At 51.2% G+C, this 16,010-nt stretch overlaps 1 protein-coding gene across 5 annotated transcripts in view; it reads left to right on the top strand.

Moving 5' to 3' along the window:
• The window catches only part of NLRP13 (NLR family pyrin domain containing 13), a 69,117-nt gene that overhangs the window by 15,589 nt on the left and 37,518 nt on the right, over positions 1–16,010 (top strand). For 4 of the 5 annotated variants that reach the window (XM_074368969.1, XM_074368966.1, XM_074368971.1 and 1 more), the window contains 4 exons: positions 4,362–4,501; positions 11,469–11,592; positions 12,913–13,362; positions 13,717–13,797. In XM_074368969.1, coding sequence (XP_074225070.1) covers positions 13,180–13,362; positions 13,717–13,797 — 264 coding nt within the window. In that variant the 5' untranslated portion in view covers positions 4,362–4,501; positions 11,469–11,592; positions 12,913–13,179. Of the gene's footprint in view, positions 1–4,361; positions 4,502–11,133; positions 11,593–12,912; positions 13,363–13,716; positions 13,798–16,010 lie in introns of those variants that run through there. The other variant, XM_074368968.1, reaches the window with a different exon arrangement.

Consider the following 16,010-nt stretch of genomic DNA (forward strand, 5'->3'; position numbering starts at 1 on the left):
TCGCTAACAGGCAAGACTCAAGGAAACCATCAAATAGGTTCCCACCACTTTCTGGAAAATCAAAATGATTCTTGGTCGGTTGATTCCCGTTGTGCCTGTTAATGTAATATTGAGCTACACAAACACAGTGAAGACTTTTGGGGTAAAAACAGACGGATAAATATTTGAAAAAAACCACCTGATCAGGAACTTGTATCTAGAAACTGTAAAACCTCCTAATAATAAAAGGCTAAATAACCCAGTTAAAAACGGGCAAAGGATCTGAACAGATATTTCCCCCAAAGAAGAGACACTAACAAGGCGCTCTGCTGACAGGCACGTGGCAGTGTGCTGGGCATCACCAGCTCTCGGAGCAGGCGCGGACCCTCCACCCTGAAGTCGCTCTTCCTGCAGGTGCCTGCTGGTGCCCTCCTCACCTGTCCATGCATCTCTCCTCAGAGCTGTCCAGGAGGCTGCTCTGTGACACAGAAACGCTTTGTGTTTGCTAGGAATGCTCCTTAACAGCAAGGATAATGCAATGCAAGAATTGCTCAGTGTATTAAGGAACTGACATGTTGACATACAGATCAGCCCTTGTAAGTTAATTCCCTAAGGCTTAATCATGCCAGATGAACTCCAGAATAGCGTTTGGGAGTTTAAAAGCCTGGAAAAGGGAGTGACAGTATTTCTCGGACCAGGAATAATTCTTAAATCTGGCAAATCTCCTCGTTCATTACTGCGTGACCCCTGTAAATGCGACGACCAGTCCTAGTTTGGCATCTTGGGCATCAGCCCACAGCGATCACTTTGCGGTAGAAAATAAAGCTATCAAAAGGGTGTCGTGGAATAAATAAAGCGCTTCAAGGACTCACGTAGGCGCCAACCTGCTTTTCTCCCCCGCCAGGGGCAGTGTTAGAGTAGAACTGCTCCTTGCTTGCTGTCTCTGCCCGGGCAGGAGCGCTGGTCCGAGCGTGTCTGGTGGATCCACAGTGGGGTCCTGATCCAGGCTCCTGCTGCGCTGGGGGCTGCAGGGAGCAGCCCGCCCGCGAGGGCCGGGTCTGGTCCAACACTGAGTTTCACTGCGGCTGTTGCTACCGCAGCAGGCAGGCCAGGGGTCCCCTCTCTGTTCCCTGGCCCTACAGGCTGTTCCTGGTAGTCAGGACCCATCGCCTTTCCTGCCTGCGAGCCTCTACATGGAGAACTTTTAAGTGGGGTGTTGCTAAGATGACTTCTGTTTACTATGAGAGATAAAGAAGTGGAAATAAAGATGATAAGATACGTGGAAGGAAACACTGAAGGGACGGCCCTGGGGATGGTGGAAAGGGGGACACAGGGGTGCCCTTGTGAGAAAACTCTGGATTTCCTCAGTTTGAAGATTTCAAAGGCTGCTTTAAGAGTTGAAGTGGTCTATCTGGGCACAAGTTTCCCCTGGGACACGGGAAACACGTTATCACAAATGCCCTGTTTATCAGACGCACCTCTCTGGGTAATTCAGAGGAGGCACGACTTGGATGCTTGTCACGGACTGAGCAGCTGCCCGGAGGTGTGAGCACAGCCCCCTTTCCCTCGTGCTATTCCGTCTCCTCTTCCTGTCCCAGAGAGCGCTCTGCTGCACTGAATGCGCTGCTCAGGACGGCTGATGCGGCTGCTTAGATCTCTGCCTTCATGGGGCCAAGCCTCAAGGCTCAGATTCCACGGAGCTGGAACCCAAGAAGGAACTCAGAGGCAGAGAGATGGCGGGGCCTGGGATGGGGCTGCAGGAGGTGGGGAGGTGTGGGTCAGAGAGGACAAACTTGCAGTTACAAGGCAACTAAGTCCTGGGGACACACACGGGGGCTGAGGTGACAGGTATGTTAATTAGGCTGATCGTGGGAACCACCTCGCAATGTACACTGTGTGAAAACGTCACATTGTATACCTTAAATATATTCAGCTTTTGTCAGTTGTACCTCAGCAAAGCCAGGAAATAAAAAGATTCCACCTACGCAATTCGACTTTAAGGAGGCATAAACTGCTGTGACGACAGTTACAGGCTCCCAGATCCGGGCTCGGCTGCCGGTTCAGGTCCTGCTTCTGTTACATTCAGGGAACTGAACCTCTGAGGCTGGGCGCTGTCTCCCCCGGAAGGCGAGAGTCCGAGCACTGTCACCACCGTGAGGTTTCAGTGAAGTAACACAAGTGAGCCGCCGGGTGAGGGTGGCCCAGAGCACGCACCTGAACCGCGAGCGACACCCGCTCTAACCACAGGCTGGGAGCGAGCCTTCCTCAGCATCCTGGGGATGAGGAAACATAAGCTTACTTTGTGTTGCCTCAGCTAGACCATAACCTCCGTGACAGAAGGTCATTGTTTCCTGAAACCTGAAGACAGGAAATATGCTACGTTTGAAAATATTTATGTTTATGAATTCCTACCTCACGTTTAGCCCCCAAATAACTCGCAACAGAATGTCTTAGTAGTAGAAGCAAGACAAAGAAGGCGACAGAAATTCATCCAGCTCAGCCCCCTTCCCTCTCCTCCCCAGATTCTGTCCCCGCCTTCTGAGCAAGGAACTGGGAGAAAGAAATTTGAAACACGTGACAAAGAACCCCTGCTATAAGGAGCTCTTCCAGTCTGTGAAAGTCATCAACAGTCCAGGCGATCAAAACGAGCAAAGGATTTAAACAGCTCAGCCCCCTCCCCGGATGTAGCTTTTAGATGTACTTGAAATCAACGTCATAATTCATGATAGCAATGGTCAGTGAGAGCGACAGTGACACACAAGCCAGCAGCGTCCGCCTCCGGGCCACGCACTGCTTTGTTCAGGTGCAGGAGAAAGGCCTGACATTGTGGGTGAAGTCACCTGTCCCATCTCTTTGGAGGGCCGTTTGGCAAGATTTATTCACTCAAAATTCACTTAAATGTCAGCGTTAATCAGTCTTGTTTGCAGCAGCAAGACTGAGGGCCATTCAGGGGCTGAGGAAGCACAGCTGGGTTAATTCAAGCAATGACGTGCTCTGCACCCTTGAGAACACTCGGTCATCAGCGCCAAGCGGTGCCTCAGTCTCTCCGACGTTTAACACAACCCTCACCCCCCCATATGCACAACCCTCACCCCCCCATATGCACAACCCTCACCCCCTCCATATGCACAACCCTCACCCCCATATGCACAACCCTCACCCCCCATATGCACAACCCTCACCCCCTCCATATGCACAATCCTCACCCCCCATATGCACATCTTTGGGGGACAAGTGGGTTGAGTGGGGGCTCTTAGGAAAGGACACATTTTACTGTACTTTTTCTCATACTGTTTGCTTTTTCAAAATACTAAAAGGTGTCTCCCATTAAAAATCATGTTAGTAGAAGCTAATAGAAATAAATGCATTTTACTAAAACCAAATTGAGACATTCTTACCATGAACCATCTATGAAAGATCAAAAAAAAAAAGATGAACATTGCTGATGGAGAGATGAAGCTGGTGTGTTGGAATACTCACACCTGGCAAGAACATAAGCTTTTCTGCACATCCCTATATAATATTTAGGAAAAAAATCTCAACCCTACTGGTGGAAAAGGGGAAACATTTCTAAGCACATGTTCAAAAGGTTATATATATTTTAAATTTTTTAAATTAAAAAAAGTTTGTAGTCAGTCTTTTATTTTTATTTTTTCGGATGTTGGGAGGTGATAGGGAGAGGTAATTAGGTTTTTACTTAATTAATTTATCTTAACGGAGGCCCTGGGGATTGAACCCAGGACCCTGTGCATGCTAGGCACGCGCTCTGCCACTGAGCTACCCCCTCCCCCAAAAGGTTATACCTTAATCACAGAGGAATTAAAATTTCCTAGGTTAAAATTAAATGAAAATTTCCTAGGTTTTTGTCTCCCTCTTAACATAAACCACCTTGACACATGGAGATTGAAACCAAGTAACAACCCTCCCCTCCTCCAATCTGCCAACAAGCTGGGTAAGTGACTGAATCAGTGAGGGAAGCTCACGTGAGAGGATGCGTCTTCGGTGGCCAGCCTCCACACTCACGTGGCCACGGTTTGAACTGAACGTTAGCCTCACTGCACGAGGCAGTCCACTAGCGGGATTAAAGGAGTAAGGAGAGAACCGGAAAACCCTCCGAGGTAGTGAAAAAGAAAGTATGGTTTAGAGAAGGTTATTTTTTAGGAAGAAATGGCTGAGAAAGTTTATGTGCTCAGAGCTAATAGCAAATAAACTGGAAGAAGCCAAGAAGAAAATTAAACGGGCCCTTCCTCTCCCAGCTCCCTTCTTAGGAGGTTCACAGCATCTCGTTTAAAGTTTCCATAAACAACATATAAAAATTGCTGTATTATTACTATACGTAATACAGTAATGGTTATTTTTATCTTATTGTCCTCACTTCACAGAGTTGAAAGCTAGGATTCTGTCGCGTTGAAGACCTTGCTCTGTTTTAGGAAAAACAGTGTTGTCATGCACGTCTGATGGCCCTGCTCCCCGTTTTCCAAAACATCCCCGAGAGAGCTGATACACCAGCCCCCAAGGAAAGGTGAGCCTCGGGGAGGAGGGCCCGGGTGGACGGGTCAGCGTGGGATAGGCTGACGGGCACCTTCTGTGAAATCGAGGGGGTCGGGGAGAAGGCAAGGGTGTCATTCCCATAGAAGCAGGACTGGCGGTTGGAGGGCTGTAAGTTAAGGCTGGTGGTCAAAGCTGTTTTCCAGGAATTTACCGAAGCGTTCACGGTGTCTCCATCCTTTACGCTCTCCCCTGCAACACCTTTCTGCACCGGTGTCTTGAATGATTCCACAGAAGCAGTTAAGATTACAGGGCTTGATGTCCACTAGACCCAGTTTTGAACATTGGTTCCCCCCGACCTTGCTGCCCCAGGCACAGCCTTTTAACGCACCTGTGACTCTGTTTCCTCACTTGACCAGTAACACCCTCAGGACTGTGTAGCGCTTGGATCACCACCAGCCATAGTTAACGTGTTGTTAGCACAATTAACACGGTAACAGCCCTGGCCGTGGAGCAGACGTCTGCTGATCCTTGACTTCCGAGTCAGAGCGCCCCAACTCTGCCCTCTATTTTAGACCTAGAGCCTGGGAAGGCTTGAAAGACATGCCAAAGTGCCCCCAGACCGGTGGTGGACCTTTTATCAAAACGGGGAGAGGGGACACTTCCTTTTCCCCAAGGGTGTCTTTGTTCCCTGGGCTCCCCCTCGTCTAAACGGGCAGAGTCGGGCCTGAGCAGGGCTCAGCCAGTCACGAAGGGAAAAGCAGGGAGCGAAACGCGCTGGGAACGAGACAGGAGGAAACACTCACCAGCCCTCCACCGCCGACGCCCGATCCCACTGCAGCCCCGCGGGGCCGGCCTCCGGGGAACCCTGCGCTGCTGACGTTGCTGCCCTCCGTTGGCTGCCACGGCCCGTGGCCGGACCCCGGGGGCCGCGGAGCAGCTGCTTCCGGTGCCTGCACGCCCCGCCTCCCCACCTGTCCCCACACCTGCGCCAGGACCGACCTGGCGTTCACTGCCTGCTCCGGTGACGCTGGCGTTGTGTCCGCAGCTGACTTTCCCCGTGACTCCTGTCTGGGTTTCTGTGAGCTCGCACAGCGTATTCCTGTTTGTCAGCAAATGAACTTTCTCCAACACCGTAAGGTGTCCGTCTCGGTTAACAGTAACCCTGGCTACCTCGTGCGTCGAGGTGCCTTGATGGTGATCTCCCAAGGCGTTTCCTTCCGTCTACCCTCCAGCTTTATCAACACGGTGTAGGTTTGAGGTATATCATTTGTTGATTTGATAGACACATACAGCAACACGATCACCACAGCAGCGGTAACCCTGACTGCAGGGGTCCCCAGGCTTCACTGCAGGTGAGAATCACCTAGGGGAACTTAAAACCCTCAGTGGCCGGGACACACCTCATTCCAGTCAAGTCAGGATGTCTGGGGCTGGGGGAGCTTTGAGATTCCACGTCATACGACGCACCGTGAAGGTGGGGAGCACTGCTCTACTTTCAGCCGGCTCTTCTCAGGACATGTTCCCGCATTGTTTTAGCAAAGTGGGGGTCTCCCAGGCCCTTGTGGGGAAGGTAATCTGACAAACTGGGCAGGTAACCTGGCTTCACACCGCCCGCCTGCTGACGCCGGGCAAGGCATTCTGATCATTCACTGTGGCTCATCTCGTTGGTGCATGACGATCAGCTTCAGCTGTGAGATTCTGGGCTTTTAGAGAACAAATGAAGGCAAATTTTCATCTTAGAGTCTGACTTTGGATGGACCTTTATTTTTGTCTACACCTTAAGAATGGAGTCGGGGTGGGGCTGAGGGTCCCAACGACTCTGGCTTTTGAAAAAAAAAAGAAAGAAAAGAAAAACCCTCTAGAGAGTTGAGAAATCAATGCAGGTGGTACCTGGTCATCACTGTGTGTAGAAAAAGACGGCTGTTTCAAAAGAAAGTAATTTACAACTGCATTCTAGATCTTTGAGTGCTAAAGGCTGCCCTAACTACTTGAGTTACGTACTAGGTAACTAGGACCCGGAAGGTGCAGCGTCTGGCCCGTGATGTGCGGTTCCTCCCCACGGCGCTGCACCGGAGGCCCCCGCCTGTTGCTACGGCCTGTCAAGGTGGACAGTGCCTGGGGGCACGGAATGTAGGAACCACCCTCTAGAGCTTCCAGTCTGGCTCCGGGTTTAGCCTCCTACACATCCAAGAAACATTTGTTTTAATTTGTTTTACTCTATTAGTGGATTAAACTCCTTCAAAAAAAAAAGTGGGAAGTCCCACTTCATTTTTTTTTTTAAAGAGCTCCATAAACGTGAGGTGCTTTTCCTTCTCCATTCTTGGATGACCTTCCATGGAAGTTTTCTCTGGATCCTCTTCCAAGGCAAGTTAAGGAACAGATCTTTTCCCCTCTCTTAACAGTTGCTGTACAAGTCTGGTCGTAAATAAATGACACCAGAAACGTTTTCAGATTGCATTCATGCACATTTTTAATCAAATTCCCCCAGCAGCCAGTAGGCAAGGCAGATGCGGCCCAGAGACGACATTAACCTGACACACGCAAAGCCGTCAAGAAGCTGGAGTAGAAGTCTCCTCGCCGCGGTGCCCCCAGTTCAGGGGCTGACGTGTGTCTGACCTGTGACCCTCAGCATCCCCAGGGGAGCTCGTTGGAGGTCATGTCCGACCCCGTTTTCCACAACTAACTGAGCCACCCCAGACTTGGAATGGCCCACAGGATAGGCAACCGTTTCCCAATTTTTCATTAGGAAAAGCGACCCAGCGGGGTCAGCGGGTCAGCTCATCCACGCCGCCTCGTCAGAGCGCTCCGGACTCCAGTCCTGAGCGATCTTCAGGACTTCGTCCTCCGCCACCGGGCACTCCAGCCCCCTCCTCGCATCCGCTTCGCCGCTCTGCTGCTTCTCCCTGTGAAGGGTAAGCATCGGGTTTGGTTCTCTTTGTGCTTGGTGTTCTTCTGCAGTCCTGGGAAAGTGTGTAAAACCTCGGCACCCAGGAGATCCAAGACCAGTGTGCAGCGGGTCCCACCACTTACGAGGTGTGGCCGGTGCCTTCACGTGGCCTGTGTTCCCCTCCTGTTTTTCACACACCTGGATGGCACCCTCGCCCTGGGCTGGGGTTGGTCTGTGCGACCGGCGCAGTCAGGCGGAGAGTGTGGGGCTTTCGCAGTTCAGCAGTAGAAGACCGTGGCTCTGTTCGGGGTACTTGTGGTCCCTCCCTCCCTCCCCCATCACTTGTTCTGGACGGAGCCAGCGGCAGCATCAGGACCAGCCCTACGCAGACAACTGAGGCCTCCTGCCAACAGCCCCCTGGGTGAGGGTGGAGCCTGGTCCTCCAGCCTCATCCAACTCCAGTCGGCACCTTAACTCAGCTCACGAAAGACCATGAGCTGGAAGCACCTGGTTAAACCACTCCCGTGGTTCTGACCCTCAGAAATTTCACGAGAAAATAGACGTGTGTTGCCTTATTAGGTGTGGAGGTCATTTGCTACAGAGCAGTAGGTAACAGCTATGCCAGGTGTCCCTGTCACCTTTGCCCAGAATCTGCACTGATCCACAACACCGTGGCCTCAGCTCTGAGCCAAGTGCCCGAGAGATGCCGTTTCTTCCAATCCCCGTGGTGTCTCCTTGGAGGAGGACGCCATCCCGATATGAGGGATGGACAAACGGACTCAGAAAGGTCAACTGACACGTCGCTATAAACTGACTCTACCTCAGCAGAAAAGAAAGGCTAACTAAGCTGCTGACAGCCACGGAGCCGGCGAGTGGTGGACACAGACTGACTGGTTTAAGACAAGGAGAGAAGATGAAGAAAAGAAGCGGTTTAAGAGCGGCCAGGGGACCCCAGGTCAGCTCTCCCATCACACAGGCAGGAGCTGCGGCCGGTCAGCGGCATGACGGCAACTACAAATCCCCAGGAAGTGAGAGAGGAAGGTTAGCAACAACTGCAGCGGGATTTTAGGTCCAGGACCCCACCCGTGGCGAGGACCCCTCCTGGGGAGGCTCCTCCCGCACCGAGCGCCCCGTGGAGACTCTCAGGGCGGCCCTGGCTCCCCACCTCCTGGCCCTGCTGGCCTCGCACAGGAGCAGGATGCCAACCCCAATGTCGTTCCTGCTCAGGTCCAAGTATCTCAGACGTCGGCTCTGAGCAGCACGGCAGCCACGGCCCAGCAGCCGCGGCCCGGCAGCTGATGGAGGTGGACAGGCACTCCTCCAGCCCGGGGGGCAGCAGCCGGCAGTGGGGAGTCAGCACAGCCCCCCGGCTCAGCGCTCAGCCAGCCCGGGAGTCACCCTCCGGCCTCACTCCCCTCCACGTGGGCTTTGAGCACCTACCCGGGTCAGCTTCTTGGTGTGTTTTAACTGAATTACCCAGAGTAGGCGCTGAGATTCCTAACTGCAAGGGGTTGTGAGCCACACACACCTCTTTAAAAAGTGGATTGTCACTCATAGAAAACAAACTGGTTACTGGGGGCAGCGGGGGAGGGGAAGACTAGGGGTCTGGGATGAACAGACACACATGACTATATATAAAACAGATAAACAACAAGGACTTACTGTATAGCACAGGGAACTATATTCAGTTCTTACAATGAGCTGTAATGGAAAAGAATCTGCAAAAAACATACGTATGCATGTGTAGGACTGATTCGCTTTGCTGTGCACAGGAAGCCAACAAGGCTTCTCTGATCCTTCTAGGGGTGGATCTCTTTGCCCTCACACACAGCATTCGTGGAAAAAATGTGGGAGACGGGCCCAGAGACCAACTGTATCACTAATACGGTGCTGGCGTGGAAGAGGACGTGGTGTGGGGGTGGGAGGAAGGCATAGAAAGGGGCCCATCCCTGAGCAAAGTGCAAATTATCTCCGGGGCAAGGCTGTTGTAATTAATGCGGAACAGACGTGACATGGGGGCCCTGGCATCCGCTTGTCTCCTGCTTTCTCCTCTTTGCTTGCTTTCTGCTCACCTGCCTTCTCTCCCTGTGAACCTGGACTGGCCAGTAAATGACAAAGCAGGAATGGTCACCTGTCTCAGGAGCGCACAGGTGTGTACTCGACCTGCCCCAGTTTATAAAAATCCCAACCAACTCCGTCTCGATCAGGGAGGCCCCTGGTGCTCTGCTCTGAGGCTTCCCAGTCCTCCAACCAAAGGGAGGGGCAACCCTAGAAATGCAGAGCCCTCTCCCATATTCCACCCCGAGAGAACTTCACAGACGACCGGTCTCAGGGAAGGACCTGGGGACGACTCACTCCAGAACCTGCAGCCCAGAGTCGAGGTTCGTCAGGGCTTGACAGAGCGCGATAATGCCGTCGTCCTTCAGGCCGTTAACGCCAACGTCCAGACTCCTCAGGGTTTTATCTTTGTCCAGAGCAGAAGCCATATCGGGACAGCAGGCAGAGGTCAGGGAACAGTCAGGGCACGTGCAGGGAAGCACGCGTGAAGGGAAACCAACCAGACACCCTCAGACGTCCTTGCTGCTGCTTGTTTTGGGGGGGGGTGTGTGTGTGAGTGTGCGTGTGGTACAGTAGCTTTATTGACATAATTAACACCCCATACAACGCACCCATTTAAAGTGTACAAAACCTTGCTTTTTAGTATATTTACCGAGTTGCACGTTTACCCCAATTCTAGAACACTCTCATCAGCCCCACAGGGAAAATGCTGTAAGTACCTTTCCACGGTCGTTCCCAGTGTCTCCCGCCCCCCGCCGCCCCAGCTCCGGCAACCACTCGTCTGCTTTCTCTTCCTGTGAAGCTGCCTATTCTGGACATTTAGGTGGAATCACACGATATGCGGTCTTTGGTCACTGGCCTCTTTCACTTAGCACAGCGTTCAGGACTCACCCACGCGGTGGCATGTGCTAGTACACACTCCTTCTTACGGCTGCGTGATACTGCACCACGTGGACAGACCACGTTTCCTTTATCCAGCCGTCAGTTTCCGGACCCTTACGTTGTTTCCCACTTTTTGGCTATTATGAGTAATGCTGCCATGAATATCTGCACACAGTGGCTTTGGTGTGGATTCTGTTTCGATTTCTCGCGCGCATACCTGGGAGGGGAATGGCTGACCCACGTCACGGCTACGTTTAGCCCTTTGAGGAGCCATCAGACTGTTTTCCAAAGCAGTTGCACCCTTTCCTGCTCCTCGGGGAGGGACGCTAAAATCGTCAATGGGCTTGCGGGATATTGTGTGTCAGTTCTGTGTTTCTGGTTTTACAAGCCAGCATTCCTTTTTTTTTTTTTTTTAACAGTTTAAAAGACAGAGTTTAATTTCTGTTAATAACAAAGCACCTGACACCTAAGGGAAGTCGTTGAAAGAATTTACGAAAGAGTGAGAGAAACACCAAACAAGATGTCGTTTAGCACACATCCTGGTCCATATCGTGGCCAGTTACACGACCCACTTCTAACGCAGAAAACCAGGTCACGTCACACTATTCTGATCTCAGAGGCATAACGCTTACCCCCAGTGTCTAGGAGTTAGAGGAACACATTAGGTCAGAGGTTCCCAAACTTTCTCGGTTTACACCGTCCCTAGCATCTCCGTTTCTTCATGTCACCCCATTCTTCATTAGATTTTGTGACACATTTGCTCTCCTGGTAGCAACTAATGAAAACCTGGCTTTGCCAAGATAACGACATCATTCAAAGGAACGGAGCCCAATCTGACGTTAGAACGAACTACCCCGAGCTAAAAGCTCTTGCGGTGACGAACAGACGTCAGTATCGCTTACATTTAAAATATCCTGCAGAAATCGACACATGGTAACCGACTATATACTTCAGTTTAAAAAAAGAGAAGAGAAGCAATGCTGCAGTGCCTCTGTGTGTTCACGCCTGGTGCCTCGGCACACGAGCTAAGAACTCTGCCACTAGACCATTTGCCTCCGAAACGGAGATGAAAACCACCCTCCCCTTGACCGCGCTTTCCTCCGTGTGAAGCACAGCTGCTTCTACTTAATGAATGTGCTGCCTAAATGAACATTGCCCTGTTCCACTCCAGAGATTTCATGAAGAAAACACCTGTGGACTTACACCAGCCTCTGCAGAGGATGCTGAGAGAGCTGTGAGGCATGCCAAAGCCTTCTCGCCCCGTCGTCCGTCAAGGAACTTCCCGCCAAGCTCAGGTGGGTCAGGCCCTTGTTGCTCGCGAGAGAGTAGATAAGGCTTTTGCACGAAGGCGCCGTGCGGCCACAGTTCTCCAGCCTGAGGGGGAGACACACAGACGCGGGGCAGTTTAATTCGTGCCTACGGCCGGGTTTTCTTTGTCCCATGCTGAGAGAGGAAGATTTCCATCTGGGCTTTCCCTCCAAATGCAGGTGCCTCCCCCTCCCCCCCGGCACCAGCTCCTGGGGCTTCCCAGATTTCAAGGGGAAGATAGAAGCTTCATTGTGAGAAGGAATTGTAGATCAGGAGAGATGTTGTACTGTGGGTTTAGAGGGAAGAGAAACGGACCAGCAGTGGCCAGAGAGTAAAGCAGAGAAACGGAGGTGACCTGGGAAGGGATGTCATCTCAGAAGTTGCAAAAATAGAAAGATGCATACAAAGAGGTGAGCAGGCGTTCCTGTTAGAGAAGCAGGTGCCTGGTAAGGTTGTGGAAGCATTTTCATTAGGAGTGAGGGGTAAACAGCATGGTATCTAACACTGTAATACTTTGTGCAGTGACAATGGCTCCAGGACTGCCGTGGTGATCAGTTTGTAATGTAGAGAAGCATCAGCTCTGGGGGGTGGGGGAGGGTGCAGTTCGGCGGCAGAGCGAGCACTCAGCGTGCACGAGGTCCTGCTTCAACCCCCAGCACCTCCATTTAAATAAATAAACAAACCTAATCGTCCCCCCAAAAAACAAAGAAAAACATTAAAAAATTACACAATTTAAAAAAAACTAAAAGAAGAGAAAAGCATCAAATTGCTGTGCTGTGTACCTGAAACTAGTGATATTGTAAGTCCGTTATACGTTGATTAAAAAATAATAAAATACCATATGACATCACTCATATGTGGACTCTAAAAAAAAGGAGGGAAAAAGAGGACACTATGAACTCATCTACAAAACAGAAGCAGACTCGCAGACATAGTAAGCAATCTTACGGTTACCAGGGGGGAAAGGGGGCGGAAAGGGAGTTTGAGATTTGCAAATGTTATCCACTATATATAAAAATAGATTAAAAATGAGCTGCTTCTGTACAGCACAGGGAACTCTATTCAATATCTTGTAATAACCTTTAATGGAAAAGAATATGAAAACGAATATATGTATGTGTCTGCATGACGGGGGACACTGTGCTGCACACCAGAAACTGACACATTGTAACTGACGGCACGACAATAAAAGAATAAAATAAAAAACAAAGTAGTGCTTGACGGCACGACAATAAAAGAATAAAATAAAAAACAAAGTAGTGCTTGAGTCATAAACAAACAATAAGATGCTACTTTCTGCTCAGCAGATTGGCAAGCAGTTAACAAGAACACGGGGGCGGTGACAGAGCTGGACGAGGACCTGGAGTTGGGGGAGCGTTCACACACCCCGCGGTGGGCCTGCTCCAGAGACACGCACTCTGGAACACGCCCTGCAGAGCTGCAGACGGACGCCCTCGGTGACCTGGCAGCCCTGCTCCCAGGATGTGCCTCCCAGGGTGTGCGTGCGCGTGCGTGAGCAGCCCAAGCTCCCGTGGCAGGAAGGCGGGCACCCGGCTTGTTGCACAGCCATAGAAATGTTATCGTTCCGCACCGGAGAGGAACGGACTATGGAAACAGCTGAATGCAGACGAACACTGGTGTCAGGTGACTGGGAAAAGAACACATCACTCGATGAGGCCACTTGTGTGAAATGCAAACCGATGCAAAGCTACGTTCTGCTTGCGGCTCCGTGCAGAGTGCCACCGCTGTACGTGCAAGTAAGGAGCCCGCTCAGCCCCTTCAACGTGGCTGTCGGGGTGGGTGGCGGGGGCCAGGGGTCAGGAGCTGGTATGGTCGGTGAGCGTGGAAGATAGTATTGGGGAGGTTCTAGTTCATACACTGGAGGATGGACACACCAGGCTTATTATAACTTATTCTGGGATATTAGGTGTAAACACATACTTTAATGTAGATCTGTCTGTCTCTGTCTCTCTGTGTCTCTCTGTCTGTCTCCCTCTCTGTGTCTCTCTGTCTCTGCTCAACCCTTCCCTGACCCTCTAGGTCATGATCCATCACAGGACTCAGGTTTGCTCCATCACACACATGTCCTCCCATTTCTGCTTTTCTCCTAGAAACAGTCCACCAGACAGACGGGCCGCAGCATGACAACCACGAGAGGACTCAGGACAGCCTCTCCAGCCGGGCCGCTGCAGGTAACATGCCTCAGACGTCCCCAGGGAGTGATACCCCAGCACCAGGGTCCTCAAGTGGATGTTACTTGTGAGGTTCCTGGCAAGATCGGTCCAGGTTTTAGGGGTGAATGGGCAGTCCTCCAACCTACAAAAGCCACACAAGAACGTTGAGCCTTAGCTTCTGGGGAAGACGGTACCCACGTAGCCACACAGCCCCACCTCCTGTCTCACGTTCGTTATTCACCCAAGAGTGACTGAGGGGTGATTTCCGTCTTCCCTGAGTAAAATGCATCAAATTCAGCACCCGACTCGCAAATTGCCAACAGGAACCAACGCGCCCTGGGGCCAGGGCCAGCTCGCCTGAGCTGACCATGCGGCTCTAATGCCAAGCCAGGGACTCGATCCTGCCCTTGGAATATTACTTCTTTTTACATTTGTTTGCCAAACCATCTCCCAGATGAAGAAAGCATGGGAATTCACTCGTGGAAGGTGACTCTTCCCAAGTCCCGCAGCTGTGACCATGTCAGGCCAGGTCTCCAGCTCCAGCCGACCTGTTCATAAAGACTTCAGGCCGACGATTACGTGTCCCCACCTCTTCTGAGTGTAATTCGGAGCCAGAGACTAGAGTGGGGGTTGCCAGGGGCAGGAGGGGAGGGGGGGATGTTGGGCAAAGCTGTGAGATGAGTACGCGCTGGGGACCTCGTTTATGGCGTGGTGACCGGTTGACAATGCTGTGCTGTGTGCATTTGCTAGGAGTCGACCTCCAGTGTGGTCACCACATACACAGAAGTGGTGGCTCTGGGAGGTGGTGGGCGGGTCAGGTAGCTCGTGTGGCATCGTTGCCGGGTGTACACGTGTACTAAGTCATCATCTCAAAGAAAAAGCTGAGTGAACAGCCATAAAAAGGAACGAAATTCTGCCATTTGCAGCAACATGGATGGACTTGGAGATTATCATACTGAGAACGTAAATCAAACATTATGTGATAGCGCTTATCACGTTTTTAGATTCCTCTTTTATGTGGAATCTAAAAAATAATACAAATGAATTTATTTACAACACAGAAACAGGCTCACAGACAGAGAAAACAAATGCATGATTACCAAAGGGGAAACGGCGGGAGAGGGATAAATTAGGAGTTGGGGATTAACAGATACATGCCCCTCTATATAAAACAGATAAACAACAAGGATTTCGTCTATAGCACAGGAAACTAGATTCCATATCTTGTATTAACCTTTAGTGGAAAAGAATCTGAAAAAAATCATGTGTATAACTGGGTCACTTTGCTGTACTCCTGAAACTAGCACAATATTGTCAATCAGCTACACTTCAATTTTAAAAAAAGGGAGTGGAACTGACAATAACTGAACCAAAGTAAGCGGTCAGGCAGCCTGGGCCCATAACCCCTCCTCCGAGCAGGCCACCTGGGTGTCTCAGTCTGTCTCAGGTCTCACCTCAGAGCCTGCGGGAAACGCCGCGGGTGTCTCAGTGCTGCGCACAGGAAGCCAGGACCTGCCGCCTCACTTCCGTGCCCTGGGTCTCCAGGTGTCTCACTGCTGGTTCTCCACCACAACCCTGATCAAGTCCTTGTTCAGCAAGAGGGGTTCTCACGTCTGAAGCTGGGGAGGTGAGCGGCGCCCGTTACACTAGGACCCCATCAGCCCCTTTGTTCTTTTTCCGTGAGCAGCTTTATTGAGGCGTGACTGACACCCTCCACAAGTGCGTGCATCGTTTACCCAATGCCGCCGATTCCGTGAGTTTGACGTGCTCTTACACTCGTGAGACCACCGCCACAGTCAGGGGGATAATTTGTCCTTTTTCCTCTCGCAGCTTTGTTGAGACATAACCAACACAGAGCAGCGTGTCCATTTACGGTGAACAGCATGTTGATTTGACGCACTGACACGCCGCAGAACGATCACCACCGTGGCGCTCGCTAACGCCTCCACCGGCCGCGTGCTCACACTTCCCTTTCGTAGTGAGAACACTGAATGGCTACTCTCTTAGCAACTTTTGAGCATATGATACAGTGTTGTTAATTACAGTTGCCATGCTGTGCGTGAGATCCCCAGAACTTAATTAATCCTTTAACTGGAAGTTTGTACATTTTGACCAACATCTCCCCGTTTGCTAATGAGTTCCTCTACGCTCCATCAGTCCATAAATGCACGAGGGCCCTTTCTGTGCAGCCCAGGGCTCCAAGCTGGGTTCCCTTCTCAGCTCAGCTTCCT

Source organism: Camelus bactrianus, chromosome 9 (assembly GCF_048773025.1).
Source record: "Camelus bactrianus isolate YW-2024 breed Bactrian camel chromosome 9, ASM4877302v1, whole genome shotgun sequence".
NCBI classification, from domain to species: Eukaryota; Metazoa; Chordata; class Mammalia; order Artiodactyla; family Camelidae; genus Camelus; species Camelus bactrianus.